The 12,798-nt window shown below is 43.7% G+C and overlaps 1 protein-coding gene across 3 annotated transcripts in view; it reads left to right on the plus strand.

Annotated features, from left to right (window-relative positions):
- The first annotated feature begins 4,032 nt into the window (after positions 1–4,032).
- The window catches only part of PPP2R5E (protein phosphatase 2 regulatory subunit B'epsilon), a 70,542-nt gene continuing 61,776 nt past the window's right edge, over positions 4,033–12,798 (plus strand). Inside the window, exons 1-2 of one of the 3 annotated variants that reach the window (XM_048947753.1) lie at positions 4,033–4,623; positions 7,293–7,456. In XM_048947753.1, coding sequence (XP_048803710.1) covers positions 7,300–7,456 — 157 coding nt within the window. In that variant the 5' untranslated portion in view covers positions 4,033–4,623; positions 7,293–7,299. The remainder of the gene's footprint in view (positions 4,624–7,292; positions 7,457–12,798) is intronic. The other 2 variants (XM_048947751.1, XM_048947752.1) reach the window with 2 other exon arrangements.

Genomic DNA, 12,798 nt, shown 5'->3' on the forward strand with positions numbered 1-12,798 from the left:
GCAGCTAGCCAGCTGCAGAGGCGAGTGAGATCCCACTTATCTTACCATGTTGACTACAGAAACAGACTTCAAGTGACGCAGTGTCTATAAACAGAGAAGAAGACTTAGTTCTCATTTGGGTAGTTGTGTCTGTGACCCTAAAATCCTTATCCCAAATCTGCTTATCAGGATTCCAGTTCCTGAGGGTATATTCTTATTATTGAGATATGACCCTGATTATAAACATTGCCCAAAAATTGGTCGTACCATTTCCCCCCAAAATATGAAGCATAAGAAGCAGAAATCAACTGCAGCATAAACAGCTGAAATAATTTTTTTTTTGATCCAGACAAATTTGATTCAAAAGTGAAAAACTGTCAGATCGTACTGTTTCAATCAAATTGATGGAGCAGGACAGTTACTTTGATGCAGGATTCCACCTTGTTCACTTTTGTTAAAAGATGCATCAGAAAAGCCTTGTTCACACACTGATTTGCCTCTTCAAACAGCACTGCTGCTTCCTCCGTAACATTTTCTCTTTCTGCTCTTTCTTCCTGCTGGCCTGAATAATTAGTTCTCTGGGGAGATCACATCTTTTCTTGCTTACTAGGATTGGTACTGGGAATATCTGAACTAATCCCATAGGCCCACTGATAATGCTCCTTTTGACTTACAGGAGATCTTTATGGACTATTATATGACCCTTACTGTAGACAAATACATGCTGGGTGTGTTTCCTGAAACATTTACAAGCTCCAGTTAAATCCATTTATGTTTATTGCTCAGTAGAGCAGGTCTTCCACACTGATATCTGTTTAGCAGTTCTGTTTGATAAGTTTCTATGTAAAGAGCAGACAGAACACCAACGTGGATGTGAGCTTGTATTCCTGCCCGAGTGGCCGTAACAGATGGTCTATAGTGGAACTTCAGTCACAAAAAATGTGAAGCGGAACAAATCTGAGTCACTGGTGCAAAATGTCTGTTTCGGAGGGCTCCTGACTGCTGTTCTGACTGCTTGGGTGCCAAAAAGGACTGGTGAAGAGGTGGCCATGGAAATTCCTTCCTACGTGGTTTCAAAAACTGTAAGGCAGTTTTTAAAGAATGAGCTTATCTTGTGCCTTTGACAGCAAGAGAAATACAGTGATTAAAAACTTTATTTCTTGTAGATCTTCAGAAAGGGGTGCAGATTTTGCATGCATGACTATTTTCAGACCCACACGCATGTATAACTCCATTCCCTGTGAAACTTATCCGATGACATTTAATTTTTACTCCTGCAAATTGATATTTTATATATTTTATATATACATATACAATATATACAAAATATCCGTATGTGTGAAATATTTTAAGTTGTTAAAACTTATTTTCCTCCATCACTGCCCGGGGTTTGTGCAATCATTTTGAAGCTATACAAAACCTATACCAAAAAGAAAATAGGAGAAAGCCAAGTAACAGCTCTTCCTAAATATTAGCAGTTTTACATTTGTATCTTATGCTGTGATGCTAAATCTCTTTACAGATGGAAATCTTCCAGACCGAAACAGAAAAAAGATGACAACCTGGGAGAAGATGGGAAAGCAACTCTGTAAACTCTGCTGGCCATGTGTTAAAGAAGAGGAAAGATCCTTCTTGTTCACCAAAAACCTTGCATTTTTCTTTAATTATTACAATACAAGTATCACTTGATGTAAAACACACGATTAAAGTGCTTTACACAGTCAGAATGGATGAACAGATGAACCAGTTTTCAGAGAAACCAAACTATCCGAATGCATTCTTTACCCCATCGTGCAGTTATAGTGAAGAACTGATTCTACAGCTATTTCACAATGACAGAATGAAAAGTAAAAACCTGCAGGCAAGACAGCAAACTGGGATAGCGGCCTTCAGTTTTATCCCTTCTACAGCAGAGACTTCAATAAATAACCATCTCAGGCACTCCAGTTTTAGATTTTTAACATTGATGGATTTAATTTAGTAATGGGAAGACTTAAGCACAACCATTTAAAATGACATACTCAACTTCATCTAAGAAGCCTGTCCAGCCATCACTCTCTGCAGAACTTCCCTTTTATAGTTTGCCATCAGTAACCTTATGAGCTGCCCAATGCACTGTTTAGTCCAGAAGGAAACAAGTGCAGGGGGCAGTGAATAAATCAGAGTACTTCAGAATTAGGCTGATAAACAAAAGTAACAGAATTAAGTACAAGTAAGAAAGCAAACTATGTGCATCTGCAGGTTTGGTTCTTCATTTATCAGAGCAATGGGAAGTTACCATTTTTGCAAAAATTTATCTAACACTGATGTAGACAACAAACTGACTTAAATTATTTGTTACAGAGTACGTTTTGCATTTAGATTATGTTAGCTAAGTTGCTGTAAGTGAACTTAAAGTTTAATTGTGTATAAATAATTCTGTAACCATAACACAGTTCTAACCCAGGAATGCAGTTGACTTACAAAAATGACAGGTTTTCCTGTTTTCTAATTCTGTGGAATTTTGTTTTAAAAGATGTCTTGACTGCTTGATTGTCCATCTATCCAGCAATAAAAGAGAAGGGAAAGGATTAGGACAGTTGCAATAAATCATTCTTGAGTAGCATTACTGTCTACTTGAAGGAGAAATAACTGGTAGGTCAGGAGAAATGGATGATGGGGTAAAACAGGTCAGCAATACTGTGAATAGATCACTGTCTGAAAAGTCTTTGCATTGGTGTGTGTAAACTGGAATACAGTGTGTGATGGGCATGACATAGCAGATGCTGGTGGACTTGACTGTAGCACTGTGTCCAGTCTTGGGTGCTGTGGATCAGAAATTGTGGATGGTTCTAAGAGAAAATGGGGGGAAATATGCATGCTCAGAGGACTGAAACTAGGGCTCACGAGGAAAGAAGAAGTGAAATCATTTAGTCTGTAGATAGCAAAAATTAGGGGAGACATGGAATAGGCACACTGAGAGATGCGAGGCAGAACCGCGTTTATTACAGCTATACCTCCATAACAGAAAGCTTTTATTTATTGAGTTCCTGCTTCTCCTTGGGGCCGCAGTGAGGGCTGGAACAGAGAACTCACCAGGCTGAAAGTCAGCGAGTCTGAAAGTGCTCTCCCAACAGCTCCAATCACTCTCAGTTTCATCCACCCGAGTCCTAACTCCTCTGTTACACCAACACTGCTGCCCACCTCTGGGGAGTGGGCAAGAAGTGGGAATCCTTTGCAGGATTGGTCATTTTCAAGGTTTGGGCACTCAGTACCCGAACAGGCAGGGGATGTAACTGCCTCAAACTGCCCTTCATGTGCATCAGAGGCCTTTGGCTACACCAACCCAGCACCGCAGCCTCTAGATTCCTTTTTCTTTTCCTACCAGAAATACAAACACCATAGAGAACAGCATTTTTAAACACAGCAGCCACATGAACACCACTGCTTGCGTTCTGATAGAAATCAGGCTTCCCAAGTAAACGAATTTAAACAGCACTCCGACAGTTCTTGATGCTACCTGCACCCAGCCATCCTGCTGGCTGCCACATCTATAAATACACTTTAGGAAAGGTGACAAAAAAGGGAGCCGGGGTGGCTGGAGAGCCCTGAGGGCGGGAATCTGTGTGGAGCGCTCAGAGCACGGCGGGCGCTGAGGGAGCGCCCCTGGGAGCGTCCTTCCGAGCGTCCCTCTGGACACCGCGGTGGAACCGTCCCGCCCGCAGCCCCGAGAAGGGTCTCCAAGCCCCGCACAGGGCCCAGTGCGGCGTTTTACCTCAGGATTAGAGGGTTTTACCTCGGGAATATTAGCTTTAACCTCGGGAATACGGGGGTTTCCCTCACGGATTTCAAGGTTTTTACCTCAGCCGATGTGCCTCGCTCCCGCCCGGCCCGCGGATGGGCGAGAAGGGCCGCCGGCCACAGCGCCGCGAGCCGCCGCCGCCCTCTCCTCCTCCGGCCGCGCTCCCCTTCCTTTCCCGGCTGTCCCGGCGGCAGCGGCGGGCGCCAATGAGGCGGCGCGTCCCGGCGGCGGCGCTCGGGTGGGCGGGAACGGAGGGCGGGGGGCGGTGGCAGCACGCTTGGTTGTGAGCGAGGGAGGGAGCGTGTGTGCGTGCGTGTGTGCGAGCGAGTGCCATGGCCGGAGCCCGCTGAGAGCGACAATAGGAGCGAGCCGGAGCGCGACCCCGACGCCCGCCGGGACCCCGTCGCTCACCTGAGGCAGCCGCCGGCGGAAGAGGCCTGCCCTCCCTTCGCGGGGCCGCCCGCACCGCGCCCGCCGCTCCCCCTCGCCTCGGCTCGGCTCCCCCCGCGTTTCTCCCCCCCCCTTTGCCCCCCCTTCCCCTCCGCCGCCTCCTCGGGGCCCCTCCGCAGGGCTCCGCCGGGAATGTGAGTGAGGCAGCGGGCGTCGCAGGCAGGGGGCCGCGCCGAGTGCATGGGACTGAGCGCAGCCCGAGCAGCCGCCCGCTCCTGAAGCCGCCGCCAACGCCGCCCTGCGCCGGGGAGGCCGCCGACGCCGCCGAGGCCTACAGGCTGCTGCGCCGCCGCGGCGGGGACCGAGCCCGGCGCGTACCGCACTCCAGGCATCGGCCGCGCTCCGCCGAGCCCGGCTCAGGCCGCCGCCGCCGCCTCCCCCCCGTCTCCGGCTTCTCAACCGGGAGGGTCAAGGTAACTCCATCGCGGCACGGGGAGGAGGAGGCCCGGGGGAAGAGGAGGGTGGCGGTGAGGGGGCTGCGGGAGGACGTGTTCCAGCTGCGGGGCTCCCGCCGGGAAATGACAGCCGATGGCAGCGGGCGGGAGGCAGCGGATGGCGGCGTGGCGGCCCGGGCCTCCCGGTGCGTTCCGTCGCTATTTTCACGTCCCCTCGCCTCGCCCCCCCCCCCCCCCCCGATCTGGGGTGCGTGGCTTCTCCTTCCTCCCGGCACTCCATCCTGCGAGAATACGGCCCCTCCTTGGGAGAGACGGCGCTTAAGCTCCACAGCTTTCCTATACGCATTAAATAATCTCAGGTTGTTGGGGATTTTTTTTTTTTTTTTTTTTTCCTCCCCCCACCCCGCTGGAATCGCGTGTTTTGCCCTTACAGCGCGTTCATCATCGAAAGGATGAAAAAAAAAAAAGGGATCGGTGTTTACCACGGGGTTGTCAGGCTGGATGCAGCCTTGTGGAATTAGAATGAGGCTTTAATAATTTATAACGCAGGTGAGGGAAACTGTTACTAAATTTACAGTGGAGAAATGCTGGTGAGGCTCAGCGCTGACACCATGATCCTGCAGCTGGGCCATCCGCTCCGCTCGCTGCTCGTTGTTATTAGCATTGTTATTATTTTGGTGATTTCATCTCGAGAGAGAGAGTGCAGGGATGGTTACACTTCAGCCACACACGTGACAGGCAGTGGAATCTTTTCGATGAGATGAAACAAGGCCATCGGCTCTGGCTTTTAGCTGTGTGTTTCTGCTGCTATTTTCCATAATTTGGGTTTATGTAACAGGTAACTTTGTGCTTAGATATATTTTTGGCGGAGCTTTGGAACCTTAGAAGCGGGTGTCGGAGCGCAGGCCGTTCTATTTCAGTTTATCAGACTTCTTTATTTGTTAATCTCTGCTGGGGCCTGGATGCCCCGCTGATGGGGGCATTTCTTCCCCCCTGGATGGCTAACAAACCTTGTGTAAGGGATGGGATCGCATTGCTGACACTATATTATATTTGGAAAGTATAAGCTGGTGGTGGGGAGGACCTTAGGAAAAATGAAAAAGATGGTGTGAGGCTTTCTCGTGACAGCAGTGCCAGCTGCACAGCTCAGCATCTGGTGCTGCACATGCTGCCTTGGAGAAGCTGTGGAGTTTGTACTTCCATTTTTGAGAGATTTAGTGCACATATATATAATTTTGGATTAAACAGTTCTTATCTTTCTGAACTTGCTTACAGTTGCCTTAAATTGTACTTTCTATTTCTTGTAAAAGACGGATCTGAATAATAATGTCTGTTTCAATGGCTTTAATAATTTATGCAGCGTATGAGTAACCAAATATTTTAATAAAATAAGTACTTGAAAGCGTTCTCGATCGTGTGGAATCAACTTCTTTTAGCCTGCGAGTCACTGTGGTAATTGAAGTCAACAGACATTGAGGATGAGTAATGCTTTCCAAGGACATGTTCTAAGACCCTGATCCTGCAAGTGCTTATGCCGATGCTTAACTTTGCATGAGTGTGTGGCCCTACTGAAACTGGCAGAGTGCTCTGCCTAATAATGGCATTGCTAATACGAATAATAGAGGTGCACACGCTGGTGAAGTTAACTGTATGCAGAGCTGCTTGAAATACGTAGGCCGAAATTCCTCCTGTCTTGTTTTCCTGAAGTATTACTCATGTATTGCACCAAGATGCAATGTGTCTTTTTAACAGGCCAGACAGGCTGCTAAATACAATAGCTAGTTGGAGGAATTTACTCTTTAAAAGCTTTTGGTATTTCTCAGTAGTATGGAATTAGCTACAGCAGCATTACTAGGGCATGTTTTATAGGAAGAAGCAATGCTTATTTCTCAGACCAGCTGATAGAGTTGGGAAACAAACAAACTTCTGCTCACAGAAGCCTTTTTTGGCTCTCTGCCTCTCGGCAAACCTTGTCTGGCTTGTGCCCTTAGAACTATTATGGCTACCATACTGCTATTATTGCTGAAATGCCAGAGCATGGAATAACTGTGTGCTAAGAGACTCAGTACAAAAACAGAAAGTCTGAAATGGAGAGTAAAGAGCAGTATGTGAAGTTTTGTCAGTTTTGCTGAAATTGTGAAGTGTGGCACTACTTCTTGTGGTACTTTTTAGTGTTGCTATAAAGTCTTATATGTAAGTATGGTAAATAAGGTGATTTTTTTCTTTTGTGCACTTTGATGACTCTAAAGTCAAAGACAAAGTAAAGACAAAGATATTTATACCTTCTTGAGTTACCATATATATATACCATATACGTTCTTGAGATCATTTAGCTTGCATCATGCTTTCCAGCATGAGTTCTAAGCTTCAATCCTTTGTCGAGTCTACAGGTGTATGAAGTTCTGTTGACATAATGATGTCATCATTAGGTCAGAATTTTTCCTGTTGTAGGGTTTTTGGTAAAAATGAGGCAGATGAAACAAGGGAGAGAGAAGAACAATTGCACCATTCCTATAATTTATTCCATAAGACCTGCATGTGTATTGGTGGGTTATCTCCCAGACAGTCTGTCTGGATAAGTTGTCAGGAGAACAGCGAAGGCAGAGCAAGGGGGTTGGAAAATGTCAGTTAATCTTTATCCATTTCATCAATTTTGGAACGTTTTTGTAATACTTGTTTTCCTTCAGTAGGGATATGTCCTCAGCACCAACTACTCCTCCATCAGTGGATAAAGTAGACGGATTTTCTCGGAAGTCCGTCAGAAAAGCCAGACAGAAGAGGTCACAAAGCTCCTCCCAGTTTAGGTCTCAGGGCAAGCCTATTGAGTTAACTCCTCTGCCTCTGCTGAAAGGTAAGCTCAACAATGATTTTTAATTAAAATATCCAAAAAACCTAACAACCATAAGTCTAAATGGTTTTAATCTATGGTTGACTTCTAAACTCAAAGTGTTCTGTTGCCAGAAATTGCATGGAAATTTTGCCAGTAATGAGGAATGTTTCATGCCAGAAATGTATGTATTTAAGCTGTACAGAACATTTTATCTGTGACTTGAGGGTGTGGTAATTGTTTGCAATACTTTTGGAAGTTTTAAATGCTAATGTTAACCCGTATGATGACTTGAATTTTCAAGGCACCCATGCTGTATTTTAGTTTGTGAATGCTCAACAGATAAACTGAGCAATAGTTATGGTGAGGCCAAGCTGCCCTGTGAGCATGGGGGAACTTGCATGCAGCTCTTGGCTTCTGCTGGGTTTTGGAATTGAGAGGTGCCATGCACTGCAGCATCTCAAGAGGAAGATCAGGTCTTAGGCAAGACACAACTGTGAGGACAGGCTGCGTATGCCTGCTCCACTTGGGTTGCTGCGGGAAAATTTTAACTTCTAATTTGGGAAAGGAAATGATGATCCAGCTTACAGATCTTAAAAGGCTGACAGTATCTCTCTAATATCTCAAATGTTTGCTCTAAATCCTGTTTGGCACTGAATTTCAGTACAAATCCAGGGGCCAGCAGCTCCTCTCAGAATTATGTTTGGTATGGTGGAAGGAATCGCCTTCTAGAAACGTTTCCTTTCACTGAATTCTTACTCAGTTTGGGGAATCTTTTTCATTGCCATTCTTCTTTTCTGTTACATGGAATGGAGCTAAGCACAATTTGTGCTGATTATTCTGGAAAATAGAAAGATGAATAGGTTTAATATTCGGCCTGTTCATTTTTGCTTTGTGGGCATGTAGATTTCCCAGATCTCTTCCTTTACCCATTTGATAAATTTGGTAATCAGTACTGAAATATGTAATGAATGTGTAATTGCACTTTGGTTTGGTTTGTAACCTTGGTTCTTCATAAGAACAGACAAGTTGCAAAAAAAAATAATCAGATAGTTTATGTGTATCTCTTAAATTAAATTAAACTTGGATTGTAGGATTTGTTCTGCTGGAGTTGTCATTAAAATAGTTGAGACTTCTTTCTGTGGTGTGTGTGTGAGAATGTACAAATAAGAAACTTGCTCAAAAGAAAGGTGCAAAAGACCATCTAACCCCGCTGTGTTAAGCTGGCAAGGGCTGATTTGGAAGTAGAGGAGACTGGGAGAGCAGGGTGGGCCTGGAGTGCTTCCTCTACTCACCATTTTTCAGCCTCTCTGCTAGTGCTGTTGGATTTGGTGTTCTGGTTTGTAGTGAATTTTCTTCTATGAACTTTTCCAGTTGTTTGGTGAAAATAAGATAAAGAAGCAAATGTTCATTTAAAGTCATTTAAAACCCCATTTTTTTTGCAGTTCATTTTTGAGATGCAGGTAATTTCCCTTAAAAATACAACTTATTATATTTCAGTAAACAGAATTTGTCCTTTGGCTTAAGTGGCTACATTACTGAAAACAGATTTAGATTTGTATTTGAATAAATGCTTAAATTATTTGGTTATATTGTATAGTCCTGTTCAGGGAACACTGTGTGTGTGTGCACAGACATAAGAAAAGGTTGGCTTTGGCTGAGGACATGGTCTTGTAGAAACAGAGGTGTGTGCAGGTGCTTATTTTGATTGCTGTAGCTAGTCCTGTGGATTGAGATATAAAGCTGTAATAAGATAAAACAGATGGGGCACAGAGAGAGTTACTGAGATATTTATGATTAGTGTCATAATGAGTTACAGTGGTCCAGCTTCAAATTAAGAATCTGATCCTGTGAGTTGGTTTTCCCCCTTTGACTTAATGCAGAGTCCTGTAGGCACAGGGCTCTGTACAGATCGTTTTGCAGGGTTTGGGCCTAAGGATGCATCTGAAACAGCAGTGGTATTGGTCCCTGCTGAAGGGACACCAACAGTTAAAAACTGTGCTACTATTTAGAGTTATTCTTGATCTACTTTGATTACTGTAACATTTAGGATTATTTAACCTGAAAGAAGTCATTTCGTCTGCATTTTTCATGCTTTTCCTGGACAATTGTCTGAAGGTCCTGATCTTTAAACTTTTGGGCTTGCACTTACCCTCCAACAAGGAACTAGTCCTATTACTTTATTCAGTAACCACATGATTTCCTACTTTATTCTTATTATTTTGATCTTTAAAGTAAAAAAAAAAAAAGAAGATTTTTTTTTTTTTTTTTTTTTTTTTTGCAAAATAGCTTTTCTTAAGACTGAATAATGAGATCAGCTTGGAGATCTCCAGTTGCTAAGTATACTCCTTGTTTTGGGTAAGTTTCAAGTTCCATTAAACCTGTTTAAAAATATTTCGGTACAGGAAATTTTTAGAGGACAGACCTTGAATTTGACCTTAAACATTTTATATTTGTGGTGGAAGAGTTTTGCAGACTAAGCCACACGTGCTGTGCTCTTCTCTCCTGTTCCCCTCTTCTCTCCTGCTCCCCTCGAACTATATCTCATACTGATAGTTACAGCCTATATTTTCTCTCAGAGAAGCACCTGCGTGGACTTCAGTATCTTCTTTCATTACAAGAACAAAGTATGCAGCAAACTAGATGAATGCTTTGTCCATTCTTTGCAAGTTTTTATACCGTGCCTGTCACCATAATGATTTGAGCACCTTCCAGTTGTGTATTAAGTGACGTGACTGCGCATCTGTCACATCTTATCTGCTCTCATTCCTTTCCCCAGGGGCAGAGTCATATACAGCGAAATGGCTTGTTTGGTAGTGTTTTAATGCAGTCTGTTCCTTTCTGTGGACGTATGTGCCTGTACTGCAAGAACAGATAAGTTGGAGCTGTTGTTTATTTGATAATAATAATGTCTCAGGAAACAGAAATAGACAGAATGTGTTTCAGTGTTATGTACAAGGCTGAATGATAACTTGCCATTTAGGAAATGTAGTGAGAAAGACTGGAGTTTTCAGTGGTGCTTATTCTACTTAAAGCATAGGGGAGTGAGGTTGTTACTGTGTGTTTTATTATTATTATTTTTTTAATTAACATAAGTGTGTGCATTGTTTAGCTCTTTGTGAACAAACGTTTAATGTATTTATGAGATGCAGGAGCCTTTTGAGGCCCTGTTGGGCTGAATTAAGACTCTCATATGCCCCAAGCCAAAAAAAACTCCTCATGCAGTCAAGACTTTTGTGTCCTCTGTTCTTTTACAGTCAAGACTTTTTTTCTGATAATTTAACTGTTGTTATTTACTGCGCTCTGACTAAACAGGAGGTTTAGGTTGGATGTTAGGAGGAAGTTTTTCATACAGAGGGTGGTGAAGCACTGGAACAGGTTGCCCAAGGAGGCTGTGGATGCCCCATCTCTAGAGCCATTCAAGGCCAGGCTGGATGTGGCTCTGGGCAGCCTGGTCTGCTGGTTGGCAACCTGCATATAGCAGGGGGTTGAAACTGGATGAGCACTGTGGTCCTTTGCAACCCAGGCTGTTCTGTGATAATTTGGAGTTGTTTTATGACTAATGTTGAATCTAATGTTTCAAAAGCAGTCTGTCCTCCTTTGTTTCAAGTGGAATGGTACAAGAATCACAAACAGGAGCTGTGGTACAGTTGGCCTGTTGTTTATATATATATATAATGTACTCGTAAAAAGGTTTAAATCTCACATGCACTGAGGTTCCTGCATGCTCTTGTCTGATGTGTCCTGCCCTGTGTTACAGGGCTTTTCATTTCGTCTTAACTTTTAAAGAGGCTCTTCACAGAATCGCAGAATGGCCAGGGTTGGAAGGGACCTCAAGGATGATGAATCTCCAACCCTCTGCCACAGGCAGGGCTACCAACTTCCACAGCCCAAGCTGCCCAGGGCCCCATCCAACCTGGCCTTGAACACCTCCAGGGACGGGGCATCCACAACGCCTCTGGGCAGCTGTTCCAGCACCTCACCACTCTCTCTATAAAGAACTTCCCCCTGACATCCAACCTCAATCTTCCCTCCCTCAACTTGAAACCATTTCCCCTTGTCCTGCAGTTATCAACCCTTTCAAAGAGTTGATTGCTCTCTTGTCTGTAGGCTCCCTTTATGTATTGAAAGACTGCAATGAGGAAATGAGGCTGTTGGTATCAGCAGGGTTGGCAGGTCCCTGAAGTAACTGGTTTGTGGCAGGCCTGGTGAGGGGCCCTTATCTTGAAATGACAACATCCACCTGTGTGCCTTAGGCACACCCACACAGAGTTTGTTAGCTGAGTTTGTGGCATGCCTCAAAGCAGGCTTCCGCAGCGGAAGTGGTGGTGTGTGTTGTGTGTGCATTGGAAAGGGGTGGTACTTACCAAAGCTTCTTTCACTTTCATTTTCTGTAGATGCTCTTAACTTACAAGTCTTTGGAGGAAGGCAGGTAGGAATACAACAGTATTACACGTTGTAATACAGAGCACGTGAAAACAGACCAATCTCATTATTACCTGTAAAAGCAGAGCAAGTCCATTCCTGTTTCTGGCAGTATCTGTCATGTTAGGGGGGTGTCCAGAGTATGAAGACATGCATGCAGGAGACTGCAAAGATCATATGGCTTACAAATAAACGTTGAACAGAATTGGGCAGAAAACTAGCATGTGATTCACAGTATTCTTCTCATCCTCCTATTCTCATTAAAAATGCATAATAAGGTAAAGCAAACCATATCAAAGAAAGGCAGTTAAATATTAAAGTGATGTATCCCATTTTTATCATTTCAAGAGGCACCTCTTGTTTCCTGCCATTCTCCCACATTTTCCAGTATTCCAATGCAGTGTAGTTACTTCCAGGTTTATTTTTATTGAAAACAGGCCTCAGCTCAAACTATAATTTTTATTTTAGGCAATTTTTCCTTCTTAAAAGAGGTGCTCAGAACAGAAGTTCTCTGTCAACAATACCAATTGCTTTGCTACCTCAATATTATGAAATTTATTGAGCTTCTTATGCATTTATCAGATAGTTTCCATGGCATTAAAGAATTGCTGTAGTGGCAACAAAAGAGCGCTGCATAGTCAGTAAGGGAAAATCTTTCACTTGCTGTTTGCTTTTGATCATTATATTATTTCCCTATAGGTGTGATTTTATTATAAGCTTTTCTTATGAATCCTATCTGTAGGCCAAATGCTGAAGTTCCTAAATAGTCAAAGATCCTTTCAACTCTGGAGGACTTTTGCCTAAGTGAGAATTGCAAGATGTGTCCCTTCTCAAATACATTTGATTAGAAAAAAAATCCTCTTTATCATGCATTAAGAATATTTCAGTCTGAAGAAATGTACGTATGGGAAATGGTAGTTATTATCTGAGTTGTAGAGGAA

Source organism: Lagopus muta, chromosome 6 (genome assembly GCF_023343835.1).
Source record: "Lagopus muta isolate bLagMut1 chromosome 6, bLagMut1 primary, whole genome shotgun sequence".
Taxonomy (NCBI): Eukaryota; Metazoa; Chordata; class Aves; order Galliformes; family Phasianidae; genus Lagopus; species Lagopus muta.